This window comes from Cynocephalus volans, chromosome 6 (genome assembly GCF_027409185.1).
Source record: "Cynocephalus volans isolate mCynVol1 chromosome 6, mCynVol1.pri, whole genome shotgun sequence".
Classification (NCBI taxonomy): domain Eukaryota; kingdom Metazoa; phylum Chordata; class Mammalia; order Dermoptera; family Cynocephalidae; genus Cynocephalus; species Cynocephalus volans.
The window spans coordinates 10,146,223-10,170,991 of record NC_084465.1 but is presented as its reverse complement, the minus strand read 5'-3'; the positions used below and the strand labels follow the sequence as shown (position 1 = coordinate 10,170,991).

The 24,769-nt window shown below is 36.4% G+C and overlaps 1 protein-coding gene across 1 annotated transcript in view; it reads left to right on the top strand.

Annotated features, from left to right (window-relative positions):
• The window catches only part of CNTNAP2 (contactin associated protein 2), a 1,419,793-nt gene that overhangs the window by 947,658 nt on the left and 447,366 nt on the right, over positions 1–24,769 (top strand). The window contains exon 14 of the mRNA XM_063100985.1: positions 23,828–23,984. Within this exon, the coding sequence (XP_062957055.1) occupies positions 23,828–23,984 (157 nt within the window). The remainder of the gene's footprint in view (positions 1–23,827; positions 23,985–24,769) is intronic.

Here is a 24,769-nt window from a genome sequence, read left to right as displayed (position 1 = left end):
CACAATAAATGTAGTCACTAAGTTCTGCATAAACTTTTTCTTACCTCTAAGAGGGATTTGATACAAACTCCTATGGGGAAGTTTGAGCATGAGAGCAGATTTCAGAGAAGCAAACTTTCCCAAACCACATTGCCTTGACTCTCATAGTACTTTGTAGCTGCCTTTCTTTAAGCCTTTCTTCTCCTGAGTTGTGGCATTCCAAGAGGCAAATACTTAGCTGGCCACTCATCCCATGCCACATGCTCTTTCCCACTCTCAGGCTGCAGCTATCACTGTGGCTGACTGGCTGATGTACAGAGTTGGCTCCAATCTCTCTCTCCTGAAGTCACAAATCCTATCTCCTGTACACCCTCATTTCCACGTTGCTGTGTCAGAGGGCTTTTCTACCACGGGGCTCCTGGCATGTGGCATGGGACAGTTATCTGTTGTGCAGACTGTTTCACACATTGCAGCACATTTAGCATACCTGGACCCAGGGCACTAAATACCAGAAGCACCTTACAAATGTTTTCACATCATACCTGAGGCGGTAGAACCAGCCCCAGGTGAGACCCATTATTACCTCAAATGCACCCTCTGTAATATTAAACTGAACATCTTTCCTCCAAACCAACACTCTCCTCTGAAACTGAAATTTCTTTCAAAATGTTCATATTTGCCTAACCTTAAAACCGAGGAGTCACCACTAGCTGATCCATGTGGTCACCAAATCCTACCAATTTTGTTTTTCAATATGTTTTACCTCTGCCTTAGTTAGGCAACATGCATGTTCATGATTCTCCAAGCGTTTATCATGTCATTGGTAGAATGGTTCCTCTCCCTCCACTTTCCTTTCCCTTATGGCAAATCCTAAAACATCACAGTGACCATGCCTTCCACTTGCTTTAAAACCCACAGTAACAGACCTCTCCTATAGCATTAAAGCCATAAAGATATAATGAAAACCCTCCCCATAAACATTTCAAAATGCATAAAAAAATACTTAAAAAAATTTTTTTAATCTACGATTGAGTTTGCAAAAAAGTAAGGAAGATCCCCAGAGGCCTAAAGTGAAGCCAAACCATGACCCAAGAGCATCAATGAGTGTTAATGCCAGAGGCTGACCTAGTGGCTGCCACCAGCTCCCTGCAACCTGCCGCTTCAGTTTCAGTGGCTGTGTAGGGAGGAAAGGCCCACGCCAAGAGATGAGTTACATCAAACATTCCTTTATGGAAAACAGAACCCAAGGAGCTAGACTCTCAGTGAAAAATAAAACTGAACTAAAAATGGTGACTAACATCCAGTGTGCAAAAGAAGACAGCATAGGAATTTAGATGATCTGAACTTGGCTCAGGGTAAGGAGTAGAACAAACTAGCCCTTGAAATTGCGTAACAAAAAGCGAGTTATGATGTATGTTGACAGCAAACTTCACACTGTCTTGATGGTTGCAAAAATTCAAGCTAAAAATGTATTTTAAAGAGGTCCTAGATTGATAATATCCCCAGGTATCTGATAAAAGCAACTGCAAATTATCTGAATGGGACATATCTTCAATCAAACCTCAAAGGATTCCCACAGACACATTTCCAAGAAAAATGATCTCAAAGGAAAAAATAATCATGAAATGTGTGGGGAAACATGATACTGTACTTGTGAATCAACAGAAATAACTAATAGCATTTATAGTTCTGTAAATACTTCAGGTATTAAAATTATTGGATTGAAATGTTTTTTAAACAATAATAAAATTGAAGATATGATTAAGGAAGACGCCATAAAAAATGAGTAGTATTTGAAAAAGAACCAAAGAAAAGTTGTAGAAATACAAATATAATGGATAAAATGAAAAGCTTAATGATGGAGTTAAATAGTATTTTCTACCCAACTGAAGTGAGAATAGTTATAATGGATAATAGATTCTGAAGAAATTTCCCAGAAATTAACCCAGTGAGACAAAGAATTGTCAATTGTGAAAAAGAGATTAAGAACAATGAGATTAGATCAAGCCCATCTAACACATCTCTAATTGGAGTTATGGAAGAAAAGAAACAAAGGAGATGAGACGCTGTTTTAGGGAAGAGTGGCTAAGGTGTCACCAGAACTGAAGAAAACATGCAGATTTAAATGAAGATTTAGATTAAGGTGTCTCAGCAGATCCAAACAAGAATGAAAGAAATTCCCAGCTAGAGAGAAAAATACAGATTACTTATGAAGGAAGGAAAATTAAACTGACCATTGACTTCTTGCCACTGGAAACCTGAAGACATCAGAATAATATTTTCAAACCATTGTGAGAAAATAACCATTGACCTTGAATATACCACCCAGAAAAGGCATTGATTATAAAGTCAAAATTAAAACATTTTTAGACAAAATAGTTATTATTTACTACCTTCAGAAATTCAGCAAGAGATTATCCAAAGCCTGTATTTCAGAAAAAGAAAAGAGATCTTATGCAATTAGTCTGAGATAGAAAAAAGAAAGAGGAAGCCAAGTAAACAGTAAAATGTTAGTAAATACGGGTGCACTTCAAAAAGTTCATGTAAAGATTCGTATTGTCTTTTAATTCTATTTTTCCACATACTTTTTGAAGTACCCTTATGTATGCAAACATTGACAATATTGAACAATAAAGTTTAATTTGTGAGATTTTTAAAAAGAAAAAGCTAAAAGATTAAATAGCTTATATGTTGAAAAGGGAAAAAAGTTATAAAATCTTGATATTGTTCGTGAGAAGAATAAACATATTGACTAAGTTGAGATGCTGTTAAATTAAATACAAAATTTAAAATTTGTAGGGTATCACTAAAATAATGACATTTGAATAGAATGTAAAATCTCAAACCAGGAGAGAATAAAATATACGAAATGAGGAAAAAATATCAATTCAACAGGAAGAAAAACCTTTACAACTAGCACAAATAAAAAGCAAAAGAAAAGGAAGACAAGATAAAATATTCGAAAATAAGTCCAAATCAGTTATTAAAATAGACTAAACTCCCCAGTTAAAAAACAATTTTAGACAATGAAAAAAAACACTAAGTGCTATATATAAGACATTAAAAACATTAAGGAAACAAAGTTAGAAAGAAAGATGATCTAGAAAACAAGGCCAGGAAAGTACAAATCCAAGAAAGCTATTATGACTCGATTAATACAAATACAACTCTGAGAGAAAAAAGTATCTTACAATTTATACAGAACATCATTAAAATAGGATTAAAATTTCAAAATTATGTAATAATGCTAAACTTGGGGAAATTGAAAGATATATTATTGTAAAAAAGGAAATTTTGGGGGGGAGGAGAGGGAACTTTGGCTTTCATATTATGCTAAGGAAAGACAGTCATGTACAGCTTGCTTGAGTGCTTGGTCGCTGTAACCATGTTCATGCCTGCTGGTCCTTCTTGCGATGGAAATTCAGTTTGCAATTATCCCTTCACTCCAGGTAGTTCTGGAAGGAAGACATCTGCAAACCTGTAGAGGAGCCAGCCCATGGGAGATGGAGTGGGCTTCTGTGGGTTCTGTTAAAGGTGGTGCATTCCTGTAGGAGGCTGAAGATGTTTGTTGATTAACCAGCCAAAGTTCCTCAGGAACAGTCAGCCACACGGTCTTCAGTTTAGTCACTGCCAATTCTTTCAAAACATTCAGGATAAAAGGAGATTTTAATATTTATGACTCAGTAATTGTACATCAGAAAATTTTTTTAAAATTAAGTATGTAGAGCAGAACCATCCAAAAGAACTTTGTAAGGTGATAAAAATGTTTGCTGTTCAGTATGGTAGCACTAGCCCATAATGCTAGTAGGACTGAGAAACTGAGTTTTAATTCTATTTCATTTTAATTGAGATAGCTGCATGTGGCTATTGGCTACCTATTGGACAACACAGATAGGATTAAATAACATAATTAACAATTATGAGTTAATGGACACATATAGAACGATTAGACAATAAACTTTTTTTTCAAGCACATGTACAATATTTTTAAATACTGACTACAGACTGGACTCTTCAAAAAGAAATCTCAACAAATTTTAGGTTTTTGGTTTCATATAAATCCTGTTCTCTGTCCATGATCAAATTAAAGTTTAAAAATCAGCTAAAAAGACACCTTTACAAAAAAAGTCAGCTTAAAGCAAAGCATACACTTAGAAATATAAAAATATACTTCCAATAACCCCTGAGTCATAGAAAAAATAATAATCAAAACTAGATGATACATATTAACAAAACCACACAATTCAAAACTTGACAGATATCCCTAAAGTGGTATTTTGGTAGAATTTATACTTTTAAAAGCATATATTAAAACTTTATGCTCAAAATTATTTAGCTAAGCATCCACTTTAAGATATTAGACTTTTAGCTAATATCTTCGAATGCTTGCACACTGTTGGTGGGAATGTAAATTAGTATAGTCATTATGAAAAACAGCATGGAGTTTCCTCAAAATATTAAAATAGAGCTACCATATGATTCAGCAATCCCACCACTGGCTATACATATAAGTAAAATGAAATCAGTATGTCAAAGAAATATCTGCAGTCCCATGTTCATTGCAGCATTATTCACAATAGCCCAGATATAGAATCATCCTAAGTGTCCATCAGTGGATGGATGTATAAAAAAAATGTGGTCTATATACACCATGGAACACTATTCAGCTTTAAAAGGGAAGAAAACACTGTCATTTGTGGCAACATGGATGAAACTAGAGGGCATTATGTTAAGTGAAATAAGCCAGACACAGAAAGACAAATATGACATGCTCTCACTCATATGTGGAATTTTAAAAAGTCAAACTCATAGAAATAGAAAGTTCAATGGTGGTTCGCAGAGGCTTTTGGGGAGATATTGGTCAAAACATACAAAATTTCAATTAGACAGGAGGAATGAGTTCAAGAGATCCGTTGTACAATCTGGTGACTGTAGTTAATAACAATGTGGTGATTTGAAAATCACTAAAAGAATACACAAAAAATAAGTATGTGAGGGAATGCATATGTTAATTAGTTCAATTGAGCCATTCCACAGTGTAGGCATATTTGAAAACATCATGTTGTACATGATAAATATATACAATTTTTATTTGTCAATTAAATTTTTTAAAAAGATATTAGACAAAGGACCCTAGAATATATGCAAAGAATGTAGAACAAATAAAATAAATGTAAAAACAGGAATTAATGAACTATAAACCAAATATACAATACATAAAAATTCACAAAGTTGATTCTTTGAAGAGACTAATAAAATCGATAAACTTCTGACTATACTGGTCAAACAAAAGAGGGAAAGGATAATAGTAGAAATAAAGAAAAGGAGCATAAATACAAATATTTACCAATATATTTAAATGTTTAGATACAGTGGACAAATTTATTTTAAAAAATAATATCTGAATGGATGCAACAAAAATATACAAGAATATATAAACTGATATAAATGGATATAAGAATAATCTTATAACAATTAAAGATCCTAAATTATATTAGCATCAGTCTACCAAATAATTCCAATCTTATACAGTGCCCTAACCATTCTTTGAGGCCAGTACTAACTTGATATCAAACACCATAATTTTAGTCTAATTAAGGGAAATTACAGGCCAATGTTGTTCATGAACATAGTAACAAAAACCCTAAACAAAATAGCAAAGTGAATCTAACAATACATATAAATAATGATTTATCACAACCAAATTGATTTTTTAAAAAATACTATCAGTAGAAAAATCTGTTAAAACTAAAAGGAGAAAAAACATTTTATCATTTCAATGAGAGCAAAGCATTGAATGAAATTCAATATCAATTAATGTTAAAAATAAATCCTTGAAGATGATAAATGGAAGAGAACTCCCTTAAACATAAAGATGAAGTATTTTTGAAAAGTGAGAGCAGCAACTTTAAGCAGCAACTTAAAGTTTAACTTAATGGTTAAACATTAAAAGCATTTTCCTTAAAATCAGGAAGCACATGAGGTCCTTTATCACCAATTTAGTTTAACATTGAACGATGGGTCTGGGTTGTAGCCAACACCTCAGAACAGGAAAGAAGATATAAATGGATAAAGGTTGGAAGGGAAGAAACAAACTATCATTAAAAGAATTAAGAGAAACTAAAAGCATCAAAGGAAGCAAACAGCATGCAGTTACATCCCATCACTTTGGTACTGTTAATCACATTCGTTCTCTGGGATTATGGTACAAAGGAACTAACAGGGATTACTGAGGGGGCCATGGCGCCAGTGACCTCAATAAACCAAAGCCAAGTTAGCTTATAGCGAGTTGGCGTATTCTGTTCCAGTGACCTCTACAGAAACTAAGGCCAAGTTAACTTACAGTGAGTTGGCCTATTCTGTTCCAGTGACCTCTGCAGAAACTAAGGCCAAGTTAACTTATAGTGAGGGGCCTATTCTGTTCTAATACCACTCAGAATTACAAACTCCCATGTAATGTCACTTCAATTCCATTCAATTTAATAAAATCTACTTCACTTGAATAGGATTCAAAGTGATTTGATTCAGCTACACCAAATTTCTGCTCAGTGGAATCAGTCCTTGATTGAAATCTATTAAGTTCAATTCAATAAAATAAATTTAAATATTATACAGTGAAATTAATTTTTAATTAATTAACATTTCAGTTCGGGTCCATTTTGATCTGAATTTCAACTCTACATTTCTAAATTTGGCCCCTATTCAAATCAGTAAAAGAGCAAAATCCAATGTAATTCTGAAAGATACAACCTGAAGCTAATCAGCGAATTAATTTCTCTTCATCCCTAATCAGATGAGTTTAGTGACATTCACGGAGAGATAAAATGTTCACCTTTAACTACCAAATCAAATGCTTATATTAGAACTTCAAAATTATGAGTTTTTCCAGCCTCACTTCACTGTCTGCAGTACGAACTACATAGATTTTTTTTTATTCATTCATTATTTGGTCTTTATATTGACACATATTAACATAGAATTAGATAATTGGAAAACGAAAGAGAATATTGCTATCCAGTTTAATAAACTGATTTTCCCAAAATCATAGGTAGCTTGAGATGATAGTCTTTTGTATCTGTGAGAATGCCAAGATACATGATTTTTAGATTTATTTTTAAAGTTCTTAATTTAAACAGTAAAATACAGGCATTTTGATTTGGGATCATGGTGATAAAATTGCAAAAAAAAATATTATGACTATATTATTCAGAAAAAAAGAGAGAATTAAATTGAGGTGTTACTGTAGTGAACACTATTATCACCTCTTCCTATCTCACCTAAAAATAACAAGGTCCTGGATTGGTATCCCAATGGGACCCAGGCACCTGGGCCTCTTTCTTTACAGATGCTCCCAAGTGTCCAATGAACTAAACCCACCACTGCCCTTTCTCCAGGTCAGTGTCTGGGAGCAGACACTATGATAAGGTTCACCAGGGGCATTGGTGACTGAGTCTCAAGCTTCTTCTCTGAGATTCTTATTCTATAGATCGTACTCATTTTTATTATTATTTTGAAATAATTTTTGGTTGTTTAGACTGCCTTGTTTTATTTTTTTTTTTAATTGAAACACAATTGACTGTACCTGTCTGTGAGATACAACATTGAATATCACTACCTGTGTGCGATATGAGATGCTCAAATCAGGATAATTAGTATATTATGACTACACAAGGTAATCATTCTTTCTGGCCCTTTACCAATTTTCAGTAACCCCTCTCCTCTCCCTGTTCCCACCTCTGGTGGCCACAGTTCTGTTCTCTCCGTTTGAAAGTTCAATGAATGATTGTGATTGTTGTATATTTCTTTCTTTCATTCTTTCTTTCTTTGTTTATTTTTTTAGCTCCCACTGATAAGTGAGGACATGCAATATATCTCTTTCTGTGCCTGGCTTATTTCACTTAACATAATTTTCTCTAAGATCATCCAAATGGCAGAATTTTATCCTTTTTATGGCATAGTAGTATTCTATTGTGTGTGTATACCATGTTTTCCTTATTCAGTCATCTGTTGATGGACATTTAGGTTCATTCCAGCTCAGCTATTGCAAATAGAGCTGTGATAAACATGGGAGCACAGGTACCCCTTTGACCTGACGACTTCCATTCCTTCGGGTATACACCCAGTAGTGGAATTGCTGGATAATGTGGTAGTTCTAGCTGTAGTTGTTTGAAGAACCTCCAATTATGTTTTCCATAATGGCTGCACTACTCTACAGTCCCACCAACAGTGTAAGAGGGTTCCTCTTTCTCCACGTCCTTGCCAGCATTTGTTATACTGTCTTTTTGATAATGGCCATGGCATGAGATGATAGCTCAGTGTGGTTTTGGTTTTCATTTCGTGGATGCTTAGTGAAGAGCATTTTTTCATTTGTCTGTTGGCCATTTGTATGTATTCCTTTGAGAAAAATCTATTCAGCTCCTTTGCCCATTTTTTAATCAGATTACTTGTTCTTTTACTGTTAAGTTATTTGAATTCCTTGTATATTCTGGATATTAATTGTTGTCAGATACATAGTTTGCAAATATATTCTCCCATTCTGTAGGTTGTCTTTTCACTGTGTTAATTGTTTCTTTTGCTGTGCAGAAGCTTTGTAGTTTGATATAATCCCATTTCTTTAGTTCTCTTCTGTTGCCTCTGCTTTTGGGGTCATATTCATAAAGTCTTTGCCCAGTGCTACTTCCTGAAATGTTTCCCCTATGTTTTCTTTCAGGAGTTTTACAGTTTCAGGTTTTGTATTTAAGTTTTTATCAATTTTTAGTTGATTTTGGTGTATGGTGAGAGGTATGGGTCTAGTTTCATTCTTCTACATACAGATGTCCAGTTTTACTGGCACCATTTATTGAAGAGGCAGACTCTTTCCCAATGTGTGCTCTTAGTGACTTTGTCAAAAATAAGTTGGCTGTAAGTATGTGGGTTGATTTCTGGGTTCTCTATTCTGTTCCATTGGTCTGGGTGTCTGTTTTTATGCCAGGACCATGCTGTTTTGTTTACTATAGTTTTGTACTATAATTTGAAGTCAAGTAGTGTTATACCTCTGACTGTATTATTTTTGCTTAGGATTGCTTTGGCTATTTGGGGTCTTTTGTTGTTCCATATGAATGTTAGGATTACTTCTATTTCTGTGAAGAATGTCATTGACATTTTGATGAGGATTGTATTGAATCTGTATATCACTTTGGGTAGTATGCACATTTTTACAATGTTAATTCTTCCAATTCAATAGGATGAAATGTCTTTCTACCTTTTTTTGTCCTCTTTAATTTCTTTTAGCAGTGATTTGTAGTTCTCATTGTAGAGATCTTTCACCTCCTTGGCAAATTTATTCCTAGGTTGTTTGTTTGTTTGTTTTTAGTGACTATAATAAATGGGCTACCTTTCTTGATTTCTTTCCCTGCTAATTATTGGGGTATACAAAGGCAACTGATTTTTGTGTGTTGATTTTGTATCCTGCAACTTCACTGAAATTGTTTATCAGCTTGAATCATTTTTTGGTAGAGTCTTTAGGTTTTTCTTTATATAGGATCATATCATCTGCAAAAGGAACAGTTTGACTTCATCCTTTCCAATCTGGATACCCTTTATTTCTTTCTCTTGCCTGATTGCTCTGGCTAATATTTCCAACACTATGTTAAATAGAAGTGCTGAGAGTGGGCATTCTTGTCTTGTTCCTGTTCTTAAGAAAAAGACTTTCAGCTTTTCCCCATTCAGGATGATATTGATAGTGGGTTTGTCATATATGGCTTTTGTCACGTTGAGATACTTTCCTTCTATACTTAATTTGCTGGGTGTCTTTATCATGAAATGATGTTGAATTTTGTCAAATGTACTTTCTGCATCTATTGAGATTATCACACGGTTTTTGTCCTTGATTTTGTTGATGTGGATTATCTCATTTATTGACTTGTGTTAATTGAACCATCATTGCATCCTTGGAATGAATCCCACTTGATCATCGCATATAATTTTTTTGATGTGTTGCTCTATTCTGTTTGCTAATATTTTGTTGAGGATTTTTGCATCTTTGTTCTTTGGAGATATTGGCCTGTAGTTTCATTTTTTTGTTGCTGTATCTTTGTTGGGTTTTGACATCAGGGTGATGCTGGCCTCATAGAATGAGTTTGGGAAAATGGCTTCTTTTTCAATTTTTTTGAATAGTTTGAAGAGAATTGATATTAATTCCTCTTTAAAGGTTTGGTGGAATTCAGCAGTAAAACCATCTTCTCCTGGGCTTTTCTTTGTTGGGAGACTGATGATTTCTGCTTCAATCTTGTTGCTTGTTATTGGTCTGCTCAGGTTTTCTATTTATTCTTGGTTGGTTCAGTCTTGGTAGTTTATGTATGTCCAGAAATTTATCCATTTCCTCTGGGTTTTCAAATTTGATGGCATATAGTTGTTTATAATGGTCTTTAATGATTATTTGTGTTTCTGTGGTATCACTTGTAGACTCCCCATTTTCATTTCTGATTTTTGTTATTTGGGTCTTGTCTCTTTCTTTTTTCTTTTTCTTTTTCTTTTTTTTTTTTTTTTTTTTTTTTTGAGTTAGCCTAGCTAATGTTTTGTCTATGTTGCTTATCTTCTGAAAAAAACAACTTTTTTTTTCATTGATTTTTGAGTCTCTATTTCATTTATTTCTGCTCTGATCTTAATTATTTCTGTTTACTAATTTTGGTATTAGATTGCTCTTGTTTCTTTAGTTCTATGAGCTATGGTGTTAGGTTGTTTATTTGAAAATTTTCTTTTCTTTTTTATTTGATGTAAGCATTTATTGCAATAAACTTTTCTCTTATTATTGCTTCTACACTATTCCACAGGTTTTGGTATGATGTGTTTTTATTTTCATTAGTTTCATGAAAGCTTTTGATTTCCTATTTAAATTCTTCTTGGATCCATAGGCCATTCCAGAGCATGTTGTTTAATTTCCATGTAGTAGAGTTTCCAGAGTTTCACTGTTATTGATTTCTAGTTTTATTCCAATGTAGTCTGAAAAGATCATTTTAATGATTTAAATTTTTTAGAACTGATTTTTTAGAATACTTTTTTTTAGAACTTTCAGAATCTGTTAAGAATTGGTTTGTGACCTAACATGTTGTCTATCTTGGAGCATATTCCATGTGCTGATGAGTCAACTGTGTATTTTGTAGTTGTTCAATGAAATGTTCTGTAGATATCTGCCAGGTCTAATTGGTCTAAAGTGTAGTTTAAGAGTTCTGGCCAAGATGGCAGAGTAGTCAGTTCCTGGTGTCACTCTCTCCCACAGAGCAACCAATTGCAGCTATGAGGAGCAGCGACAGTGGACCCAAGATCTGCACTGGAGCAGATGGGAGCTGCCCACTGGGGTACCCCAGTTCATGTTGCTCCCCATTCCATACAGAGACTTTAGAACTTCTGGGCCCACATGCCCAGAGCCTGCCAGGCCAGAGAAGGTGGACAGAGCAGGACTTCCAGCCCAGGCTGATCCCTGCCTCTGAGAATGACTTAAGAGGCTCCAAGAGCCCACACCCTGAGCCAGCTGAGCCTGAGAAGGCAGGTGGAGCAGGACTTCCTGCCCAGGCCAGTCACCACCACCAGGAGAGTCCTAAGAGTCTCAGCAACCCAACACCCTGAACCAGCCTGCCGGAGAAGGCAGGCAGGGCAGGACTTCTGGCCCAGGCTAGTTTCTGCTGTCCATAAGTGGCAGTCCATTCAAGATCCAAGCCAGACATCAGGGTGAAATGAGTGGACTGGGATGCCCCTGACCACAATGACAAAACAGCAAAGGAAAGATACCAGAAATATAAAAAATCAAGAAAGTACATTGCCACCAAAGGAAATTAATAATTTTAAGTGCTAGATCCTATAGAACAGGAAGTGTTTGAAATGACAGACAAGGAATTTAGAGTAACTATTCTAAGGAAACTAAATGAGATACAAGAAAACTCAGTTAGACAATACAATGAAATGATAAAAAATATACAATATCTGAAAGAAGAAATGCAAAAGAAATCAATGCCTTGAAAAAGAATGTAGTTGACCTTGTGGATCTGAAGGATTCATTCAACAAAATAAAAAACACAACAGAGAGTTTAACCAATAGACTTGAACAAGCAGAAGAGAGAATTTCTGACCTTGAAGACAGGCTGTTTGAATTATCACAGGCAGACCAAATACAAGAAAAAAAATCAAAAAAATTGAATAAAATCTAAGAGAATACACAAGAAAGAACAATATCTACCAGCAAAACAAAAATCCTAACAAAAGAGAAAGAAAGTTTATCTCCCACCCCAAGAAAACAGCAAATACAGAAGACAAAGAGAAAATTAGAAAGAAAGGAACAAAAGATACTTAAGGCATCTAAACAAAAATCAGTAAAATGCTAGGAGTAAATCAACACCTTTCAATAATAACTCTAAATGTAAAGAGAGTAAATTCCCCATTCAAAAGACACAAACTGACTGACTGGATTAAAAAGATGGACCCAACAATATGTTGTCTTCAAGAGACTCACTTGACCTGTAAAAACACACATAGACTGAGAGTGAAAGGATGGAAAACTATATATCATACACATAGAAATGAAAAACAAATGTAATAGCTATTCTTATATCAGATAAAATAGATGTTAAAGCAAAAGCCATTAAAAGAGATAAAGAAGGACACTATATAATGATAAAAGTATCTATCCATCAAGAAGATTTAACAATCATGAATATATATGCACCTAATGTCAGAGCAGCCAGATTTACAAAGCAAACACTGTTAGATCTAAAGAAAGAGATGGACACTAACACCATAATAGCAGGGCACCTGAACAACCCACTCTCATCATTGGACAGATCATCTAAGCAAAAAATCAACAGAGAAACACAAGATCTAAACAATACTTTAGACCAATTGGATTTGGTAGATATCTATAGAACATTCCATCCAACAACTTCACAATATTCATTCTTCTCATCAGCACATGGAACATTCTCCAGGATAGATCACATGTTAGGTCACAAAGCAAGACTTAATGAATTCAAAAAAATTGGAATTATTCCATGTATTTTTTCTGATCACAATGGATTAAAATTAGATATCAATAATAAACAAAATTCTGAAAGTTATACAAACACATGGAAAGTAAACAACATTCTACTTAATGACATGTGGGTCCAAGAAAAAATTAAACAAGAAATCAAAAAATTTGTTGAAACTAATGAAAATAATGACACATCATACCAAAACCTGTGGGATACTGCAAAAGCAGTAGTAAGGGGGAAATTTATCACATTAAATGCTTACTTCAGAAGAATGGAAAAATGGCCAATAAATAACCTAACACTTCACCTTAAAGATCTAGAAAAACAAGAACAATCCAAACCTAAAGTTAGTAGATGGAAAAAAAAAATAATTAAGATCAGAGCAGAACTAAATGAAATAGAAACACAAAAAACAATACAAAAGAGCAGTGAAACAAAAAGTTGGTTTTTTTAAAAGATAAATAAAATCAACAAATCCTTATCAAGATTAACTAAGAAGAGAGAAGACCCATATAACAAAAATTAGAAATGAAAAAGGTCATATTACAACTGACACCTCAGAAATACAAGAAATCATTAGAGACTACTCTAAACAACTATAAGCCAACAAATTGGAAAATCTGGAGGAAACGGATAAATTTTTCAATGCATACAAACTACCAAAACTGAGCCAAGAAGATATAGAATATCTGAACAGAACAATAACAATAAAAGAGATTGAAGCTGTTATCAGAAGGCTCCCAACAAAGAAATTCCCAGGACCACATGGGTTCACTGCAGAGTTCTACCAAACCTTCAAAGAGGAACTGATACCAATTCTCTACAAACTGTTCCAAAAGATTGAAACAGAGGCCATTCTCCCGAACTCATTCTATGAAGCACACATCACCCTGATACCAAAACCAGACGAAGATGCCTCAAAAATAGAAAACTACGGCCCAATATCCTTGATGAACAAAGATGCAAAAATCCTCAATAAAATACTAGCTAACAGAATACAGCAACACATACACAAAATTATACACCATGATCAAGTGGGATTCATCCCAGGGATGCAAGCTTGGTTCAAAACATGCAAATCAATAAATGTGATACACCACATTAATAAAAGAAAAGACAAAAACCACATGATCATCTCTATTGATGATGAAAAAGCATTTGAGAAAATTCAACATCCTTTCATGATAAAGACTTTCTACAAGTTAGGCATAGATGGAAAGTATCTCAACATAATTAAAGTTGAGAGCTTTTCCCTTAAAAACAGGAACTGGACAAGGATGCCCACTCTCACCACTACTATTCAACATAGTGTTGTAAATACTAGTCAGAGAAATCAGAGAAGGAATTAAAGCACATCCAGATTGGAAAAGATGAAATCAATCTTTCCCTTTTTGCAGATGATGTGATCCTATTTATTGAACAGCCTAAAGCTTCTATAAAAAAAAAAAACTCCTAGAGTTGATAAGTGATTTTATCAAAGTTGCAGTATACAAAATCAAAACACAAAAATCAGTAGCATTTTTATACTCCACCAGTGAACATGAAGAAAAAGAAATCAAGAAAGCTAGCCCATTTACAATAGCCATCCCCCAAAAATAAAATACTTTGGAATAAAGCTGACCAAGGATGTAAAAATCTTTATGAAGTGAACTACAAACCACTGTTGAGAGAAATTAAGGAGGACACAAGAAGATGGAAAGATATCTCATGCTCTTGGGTTGGAAGAATTAATATTGTGAAAATGTCTATATTACCCAAAGTCATCTACAGATTCAATGTAATCCCCATCAAAATTCCAATGACATTTTTCTCTAAGATGGAAAAAACTATCCAGACATCAACAAAAGTCCATGCATAGCCCAAATAATCCTGATCAAAATAAAATAAAGCTGGAGGCATAATGGTACCTGACTTTAAACTATATTACAAAGCTACAATAACCAAAACAGCATGGTACTGGCATAAAAATAGATGCACAGATCAATGGAATAGATTAGAGAACCCAGAAATCAATCCATATGCCTACAACCATCTGACTTTGATGAAGGCAGCAACTCTACACACTGGGGAAGAGACTGCCTTTTCAACAAGTGGTGCTCGGAAAACTGGATACTCTTATGTAGGAGAATGAAACTAGAACCATACCTTTCACCCTATATCAAAATCAACTCAAAATAGATTAGTGAACTACATATACATCCTCTGACGATAAAACTCCTTAAAGGAAACATAGTGGAAACACTCCAGGAAGTAGGAATAGGTACAGAATTCATGAATAGGACCCCCAAAGCACAGGCAACTAAAGGTAAAATAAACAAATAGGATTATATCAAAGTAAAAAGCATCTGCACAGCAAAAGAAACAATGAACAGAGTAAAAAACAACTAACAGAGTGGGAGAAAATATTTGCAAAATATACATCTGGCAAAGGATTAATATCCAGAATATACAAGGAACTCAAACAACTTTACAACAAAAAAAACAAATAAACCAATTAAAAAATAGGCAAAGGACCGGAATAGGCATTTCTCAAAGGAAGATATATGAATGGCCAAGAGGCACATGAAAAAATGCTCAACATCATTCATCATTTGGGAAATGCAAATCAAAATTACCCTGAGATACCATCTCACTCCAGTCAGGATAGCTAATATCCAAAAGACTGAGAATGATACGTGCAGATGAGGCTGCAGAGAAAAAGGAGCTCTCATTCACTGTTGGTGGGGCTGTAAAATGGTGCAGCCTTTATGGAAAATGATATAGTATTTCCTCAAACAATTACAGATAGATCTACCATATGACACAGCTATTCCACTGTTGGGAATATACCCAGAGGAATGGAAATCATCATGCCGAAGGGATACCTGTACTCCAGTGTTTATTGCAGCTCTACAAGAGCCAAGAGCTGGGCCCAGCCTAAATGTCTATTATCTGATGAGTGGATAAGGAAACTGTGCTACATCTGCACAGTGGAATACTACTCTGCTATAACAAAGAATGAAATACTACCATATCCAACAACATGGATGGATTTAGAGAAAATTATATTAAGTGAAATGAGTCAGGCACAGAAAGAGAAATACCACATGTTCTCACCTATTTGTGGGAGCTATAAATAAATAAACACACAAACAAATAAAGGGTGGGAGGAAGAAGACAGAATAACCACAAAATTCCTTGAACTATTTAAGTCAAGTGAAGAGATACGATGTGGGGGGGAGACAGGAACAGGTAAAGGGGCATGAAAATCAAGTACAATGTATTTTGAGAAGTAAAATTTAAAAATAAAAATAAAAAAGTAAAGTGTAGTTTAAATCTTGTGTTTCTCTGTCGATTTGTTGCTTAGATGATCTGTCCAATGTTGAGAAACGGGTGTTCAGGTCTCCAACACTTATTGTATTGGGGTCTATCTCTTTAAGTCTAATAGGGGTTGCTTTATATATCTGGTTGCTCTGTTCTTGGGTGCACATATATTTGTGATTGTTATTTCTTTTTGCTGGATAGATTCCTTTATCATTATATGATGTCCTTCTTTGTCATTTTTATGGTTTTTTATTTAAAGTCTATTTTTTCCAATATAAGAATAGCTATTCTTACTCATTTTGTTTTCCATCATTTTTATGTCTTTTGAAATTATACCCTTCACTATTTGCCTGTGAGTGCCTTCACAGGTGAGGTGAGTTTCTTGTAGACAGCATAAAATTGGATCTAGCTTTTTAATCCAATCAGTCAGTCTGTGTCTTTTGAATGGTGAGTTTAATCCATTTACATTTAGAGTTACTATTGAAAGGTATTGTCTTACTCCTGGCATTTTGACTTTTGTTTGGATGTTTTAACTATCTTTTGATTCTCTCTTCCCTTTTTATTGTTTGTCTGATATTCATTGTTTTTCTGAAGTGGTAAGATATAGTTTCTTTCTCTTTCTTGTTTGCATTTTTGTTCTACCAGTTAGCTTCATTCTTTCTTGTATATTCATGGCAGTGATTGTCATTTTTTACATTCCAGATGCAGGACTCCCTTGAGAATTTCTTGCAGGGCTGGTTCTGTGGTTGTGTCATCCACCTGGGTTATTTTGCAAAGACTGTCTTCAAGATCAGAAATTTTTTCTTCTGCTTGTTCTAGCCACCTGCTTAAGCTCTCAGTTGCATTTTTTAATTTTGTTTAGTGAATCCTTCAGTTCCAGGAGTTCTACCACATTCTTTTTAAAGCCATTAATCTCTTTGTAAATTTCCTCTTTCTTATCCTGGATTATTTTTCTCATTTTGTTTAATTGTCTGAGTCTTCTTGTGTCTCATTGAATTTCCTTAACATTATTGCTCAGATTTCCATTTTAGTCTTTTCACGGGTTTCCTGCTGTATGGGGCCTGGTGCTTGAGAATTATTATATTCCTTTGGTGGTGTCTTATTTTCTTGTTATTTTCATATTTCTAGTATCTCTACACTGAAGTATAGTCATCTCTTTGAGTAGTTGCTTCTTCTGTTACTCTGAAGTGGGCTTCAAGGAGAGAGATCTCCTTCTATAGTTGTGTTTATATTGACTGTTGAGTAGGGTGTTTTAGTATTGGTTCTGGGTAGACACAGTAGTGTAGTTTCCATGTGGGTATTTTGGTGATATTCAGTGTTGGGAGTTGCATGCCTCCATGGCCTAGGCACTGAGGCACTCAGTGATTCTTTGCTGAGGTTAGTGACACTGTGTTGGGTCACCAAGGATGGGGATGAGCTCTCAAGTTCTTGGGAGAAGTGCCTGGGTGCCCTGTCACTCTTTGGCTGGGCCAGTGACCCTGGGTAGGCTTGTTGACACCCCATTTAACATCCCATGACCCTGCTAGGTGCACTGTGGTATACTGGTGCTCCTCGGTCTGAATGGATGACCCTGGACAGTGTTTTTATTTTCTCTTTCCTTTAGGCAGAGGCTCCTCCTGGGTTCTCACTTCCCCCAGTTAGATGATGGGTTGGTGGTTGATGGGAATTTTCTTCCTTACTCTATTTGGGTGTCCTGGGTTTCTGTACTCTCCAGAGGTTCTATGTGTGTCTCTTGCCAGATCAAGGCAGTCACATGGTTTGCACACGTACATCCCACCACCACAGGGGACAGCATAATTCACCCTGTGAGTTGGGCCCCTTGGTCATAGGTCTGCCCTTGCTCACCTCTTTCCCTAGGCTTTGCTGGTGCACCTCCTCGTGTAAATGCAGTCGAGTTGTCAGCAGGCTGCCTGCATAGTGGCAGAGATTGCTGTGGCAGCTGTGGTTGCTGCCGTGGTGGCAAGCCACCCTTGCAGTGGCAATGGGTAGCAGGCCATTCTTGCAGAGTTGGTAGCTGTGTCAAACCACCATATGGCAGCAGTGTCTGCAGCTATTGTGGGCCATCATTGGCACCCCTCTTGCTTCTGCCAGCTTCCCTTGGCTCCTGAGGTGTCTATAGGTCTTATTCTATAGGCTAGGGAATCTATATTCCTTACAAGAGCCTTGTTAGGTGAGGTGGAAATTCTTCCCTATGCTCATCTCCCACCAGTGGAGAGAAGGACAGCAGAAGTGGTCACTCCATGGCTTCAAAGCCCTGTCCTCATCCTTCTACAATCATCCTGAGCCTTTGGGCTACCATGGTCCAATTCTTGAAAGTGATTGCATGGGAACAAACTCCACATGTCAAAGACAGACTGTCTCTATTTAAACCAAAGAACTCTAGGAGTAGTGGCTTGTCCCAGCTTCCAATTCCTGGGGCAGGGATAGCAGTCCACTTTGGCTTTAGGCCCCTGGAACTCTTGTACTGTGCACATCCCTTACTGAAGAAATTGAGAATTCTTGATCTGCCAAATTATGTCTATCATATTATTTGGAGGTTTCTATAGCAGCTACAGCACCTCCGAATTTCCTCTCTGTTCTATCCCAGCCTGGAGCTTATTACAAAGACTCTTTTACCTTCCTCCTTTTCTAGGTCATTTGCATTGGAAGGAAGGTTGTCACAGGTATCAGAATGTTTTGCACATCCAATCTAGAATTACAACAATTAAGGATGTTTTTACTTAGTAAGTATATTGTCACCATTCATACCTTGACATGAATTGTTGTAATCAAACTGGGTGGTCAAATCAGCTGAAATTTACTGATGAAGTGGAGGGAAAAAACTGGGTAGTGCAGTGGTAAGGATGGAAGGGAGGAGGAAGTGGGAGATTTTGCAGAGCATGAGTCACTTAGAAAGGGCAGATCCTGCATTACAGAAGGCTTCAAAATAGCCAGAATGCTACCAGAGAGCAAAGCCCCAGAAAGCTAGGAAGGAGCTGTCAGCAGGGGGCCCTAAGTACAGTGGTGAAGAGCGTGTCTCTGCTGCAACCATAGCTGTTCTATTTCCTCTGCTAAAAAGCCCCCAATGATGCTTTAACAGAATTTGTAGATAAGATAGTAATAGTAGAAATTTTAAAAAAATAATTTAGGTTTCATCAAGCTAAAAAGATGCTTTTCATCTCGGAGACTATAAACCCTTGTGGTATTGTAGTGTCCTATTGAAGTAGATGCAAGGGAACTAATTAGATGTCCCATTTATTTAAGCAGCTTATTAAGTTACTTTGTATAGCCCAGACATTCCAAAGAACACATTTTGAAAATTACAGTTACGTCCCATATTTTCATCACGAGGTCCCTGTGCATTTGCCCTGTGCTTCTGGGAAAAAAAAAAAAAAAAACTTATTGGGGAAAATAACAGAGATCTATTAGTTTCTTTAAGTCTTGGGGAAAAGTTGCCTTTTTTCTTTCTCCCTTTCCCAGTCTAATCATCCAAACTGTAATAAACCCTTCGCTCTAATGAAACTTGATCGTAAGTGAGTACGAACAGTATAGTGATTATATTTAATTCACTCCATATTTGGCTGTTTTAATCTAACATGCCTTCCTTTGATAATTTAGCTTCTAGTTAACTTAGAATGTGGTTCATCATTACCTAATCTTGTTGCAGTGATTACGCCTACTTAATATAGTTAACTGAAATCTTCATAGTCTGAGGTGAGAGAAGTTCTTGAACTCTTAGAACTAGATAATTAAACTCTTTTCTCACCACTTCTTATTCTTGTTTTTTAAAAAGTCTTTCCATTTTTATCAACTTTAACTGCTTTTCTCCAAAGCCAATTAACAGGTAAATAATGACTTGTAAGGCAAAATGTAGTACTTAATTAGCATAGCACTGGAATAAGTTAATTCTTTGCTTAAAGTAAATTGAACCATTTTCCTCTTGCTGAATATAAAATATACACAAAATTAATAATTTATTTTTGGTATACTGATTTTATCAAATTAGCCAGTACTAATAATAAAGGCTACAATTTGCTTTTTCCCTGGAATATATTTTTCCTGTTGGCATTTTTTGAGGGTGGCAGGTGCAGAAACAGCTAAGTAAAATGTTTTGCGCTGCACTTATTTTCCTAGGAAAGAGAAGAGAATGATACCAATTTTGCATCACCTTACCTGGAAACATTTGTTCTATAAGGACTAAAGTACTGTGACTTGAGAAAAGGTGGGGGATGAGAGAACAAACTGGGAAATTGGGCTACTCTTACTCTGTCCGTAGCATGTCACCTTCTTGCACTGAACAGAGGAAATTTCATTGTAGATCTTCCCCTTAGATCTTGTCCTGGTGTCTAATTAAGAGTCCCTCCTTACAGTGAACCAAGGATCTGCCACATGACATTAGCACAGAGCCTAGATCCCATGCATAGCTTAGGGCTCCTAGTGGAACACCGACTGCCCAAATAACTTGACAATAGACTTCCTTTCCTGAGCCTTTGGGTACTCCCTGAGGGTGCCGTCGGGAATCTTCCGACATTCCCCCGTTTTTCTCCTATAGTACTATTCTCATAGTCTCATCCTAAAGGTGAGGCTAATTGTTATCTTGTTCCTTTTACTGACATTTGTTCTGATTTTTACAAGGAATGCTGAGCAATACACAGCTTTTCTGAGCCATGCAGTTTCCATCACTGTCTGTGATGAAGATATAACACAGTATAAGGTTGTTTCTACTGGTCACTGGAGGCAATAATCAGAAATTGAGCTGAGGTTCTAAGATATGTACTCTTTCATGGGCTATTTGAAATACAGATGGGACAAAGGAGTTTTCTGACAGATAAACCATTAACTCCAATTCTATAGGCATCTGATTTGTTTCTTCCCCTCCACCAAATGTGTTGGAATGCCCTAGTTTCCAAAACTAATGGATTAAACAAAATTTCCTTTGACAGAAAGAATTTAGCATTAGGTCAACTTGAAAATATACAATACAATACATGGATATGATATCCAGTCTAGGAAATGTTTCCACATTTTCAGGGTCAGTCTGTGGTCTGGCCAGCCTCAGGAAACTTTGGCAAGGTCAGCATGGCACCGTTCACCTTTGTTCTCCTCCTGCAACACAGCCAGAGATGGACTCAACAGAGCTTAATGCAGCTAGTGGGCCAAGTGACCTTAGAGCATTTCTTTGGGTGGCTCAGATGACATGGTTTTCATAAACGGGATTTTTCAAGCCTTAATTTTTGGAACTCTGGACTAAATCAAAAGAAAACAAGTTTATTATTGATCACAGTCTCAACAATGGGGAGCATCAGAAGTTGGCTTCTTTACCCTTTATCCTGATGGAAAGAAAGGTAGAAGCAAAATGGTTTGAATGTAGACAGCAAACACAGCCCCGCTACATACTGGGACAGGCCAAGTGGGCCGATGACATGGCTTCAGAGTAGACCCTCATCTCAGAGAGCTGGCTTCTTTCTCCTTTCAGAACAGGTTATTGACATCTCCCTTTCGACTATTTACCAGATCAAGTCGAATATATTGTTAATAATTTGGATGCCATAAATGATCAATCATGCCAAGGGACAATAGTACCTTTTCCATATTACATCAACACACTGGAAAATCTAGAAATCTGTATATAGAATAGGAGGATACCTGAATCATTCCTTTCTAAATTCAGAGAACTTGCTTATTGAGCCTGAACTTTAGTTCAAGCACATTTTCAGTGACTTTAAGTTACCCATCTTTTAACAAAATTGTTCTTAAGGAAAACTATTGGACTGTCTGAGAAGATACCACGTTCTTTCTTACATAATTCCAATATATCCCTTATTTACTTAACTGCATTATTTGTTTAGATGTTGTGGCTATTCAAGTGATAACTCCATGAGCACAGGACTTTTTCTCATCTATGCTTCTGAGCACTCACACAAACACGAGGCACACGTAACATCCTGAAAGTGAAGTCTCTCTCCCACTTCCAGTAGTTTCTGGTTTGCCTTGATATTTCTAACACAGACTTTCAGCTTAGAAAATGCTCCTGAGATACAGACTTCTACAGCCAGTTGCCTATTTTAGGTATCAAGTTCATGACCTTTTCTTCAACATTCCCTAAACTTCTGTGCCTCCTGCCTTATTCCTTGCCTTGAGGGAGCACAGCACCATCCTTTCAGTCACCCAAACTGGAAGCCTAGTAGCAACCACAACACCTCTGCCCACCTTCTCTCCTGTCCAAAGGCCAACAGTCTCGAGCCAGTTACACCTCCTGAACCCCTTTCTGTTTCCTCTTTGGCTCCATTTCTTCTATGATTTTATTATTTCTCTTCTGTATTAAGATAAGAGCATCATATCTTGCTTCCCTAACTCCATCCTGCAGAAATCCATCTTTCGTCTTACTGTTGATCTTTTCAAACACAAATTTGATCATTATCATTTTCTGCTTAAAATCCTTTAATAGTTTCCCATTATTTTCAAGATAAAGTTCAAGCTTCTTAAATTGGGGGGGGAAATAAGCGTTGAAAAGCAAGAATAAACCAATGCAAAATTGCTTCTTATTTGGACAAAGACTTTTTTATGACATAGCCTTCATCTACTATCTATTACCACCTGCCCCTGCTACCCTCTCAAACATCTCTTCAGCCCTATTCAACAGCAGATACAGACTCCTCTGTATATTTTCCATATAAAACTTTGCCTCTGTCTTTTTACATTCTGCTCCTTTTGCACAGGAGCCCTTTCCTGTCTTGCATGCTCATCCATCTGCGTAATGCCCATTCAACCTTTAAGACATAGCTTAAATATTTTACCTCCTCGGGGAAAACTTCCTTCAAGACCTCCTTTCCCTCACCCACCCTCTGTGTTTATAATACTAAGTAAACTGTATTCTAACCTGCATAGTTCTTCTCCATTGTCCTCCTGAGATTCTTATAATGTTTGGCACATAATGGAAACCAGGGGTTGTTTCATAATTAGATGATGAATAGATGAATGAATAATAATAGATGAATGAAAGTAATACAGTATAAAGGGCATTATACAATGTGTTGTGCAATATAGCATCAAACTTCTGCTGTGTGATTGAAAGAATTGCTTAATCTTTCTAGACCTAAGTTTCTTTACCCATAAAATTAAGAGTTCACACTTAGAAACAGTGAAAGTCTATACTTAGGTCAATAGTCTATGATCTTCATGACTATCAGTTCTCAGAAAAGCACTACCAGCCATGAAGTTAGCTGTCTATTGTAGAATCAACTCATGTTCTATAGACCCGCACTGTGAAGTGACACCTTCTGGGGTTCCAGTGTACTGAACACTCCTAAACCACAGAAACTTGAACGTAAAAGTTTCTTTCAAGGAAAGAGTACCTATCCCATTGGGGAAACTTGAGCTTCCCATACCCTCTGATGTTTCTTATTAAGTATTTTTATTATTGAAATATGCCTACTTTCAAGAGAGTTGAGTGATGTTCAGTCTATCAAAGAATGACACTACTCCTGGAAAAGTGGGTTTAAATGTGGCATCATAATGACTGAATCCAGGTCTGTTTCTAAATGTGCCTCTCCCCTTTCTTGCAGATGGGAGTCCTTACACGTGGTGGGTTGGAAAAGCCAATGAGAAGCACTACTACTGGGGAGGCTCCGGGCCCGGAATTCAGAAATGCGCGTGCGGTATCGAGCGCAACTGCACAGACCCCAAGTACTACTGTAACTGCGACGCTGATTACAAGCAGTGGTGAGTGACCCCAGTCAGTGCCACCAGCTCAACCTTGCAGTGTGCCTTCTGGTCAAACTAATTAGACAGGAGAGAAAATTTGAAAAGTGCTGAAATAACAAGAGAATAGGTTAGGAAGGTTTAGAACTAACCCCGTTGACAAATGTCAGGAACATGCTGAAAAATATAAGAGCAGAAAGAGGTCAATGTGACAAGGGTACGCATTTAGAAACAGACTTTCTCTTAACTGATGTGTTCACATTTTATTCAGAGAGGGAAATTGTGAACCACGTTGTAGACAGTGATCTATATGATGAAATGTGCTGTGGGACAGTGGAGGGGTGGCGCGGGCAGAAAGCCTGTGTGCACGCTTGTGAGAGCGCCCATGGTAAAGTCTCCTTGGTGAGTGCCCCACCTCCTGCAATGTTTGCTTTGAATATCTGGACCAGAAAAGAAGAGGGAGAGAGAGAATGAAAAGGAAAAGATAGTTCTGTGCTCTTGTCTTCAGCAAGTGCTTTCCTATCTACTTCTCTTTCATACCTGGAATTGTTTATAACTCTGATACAAATCAGTTCAAGAAAAGTCTATTTTGGGTTTCTTTCATCCTTCAGCTGGCTTTTGTCCTGCTTTACAGAGAATGACTGGGTCTGTATCAGTAACAGATAAAGATAAAATCAGCTGTCATTTCCTGTAAAAGAGAGAGAGAGAGAGAAGAGAGAAAGAGAGAAGCTTCAGAAGTTTAGGGGGAAGATTATAAACCTAAGTATGGTTCTTCCCAGAAGTGCATCCAGCTGGCTTCCCGCAAT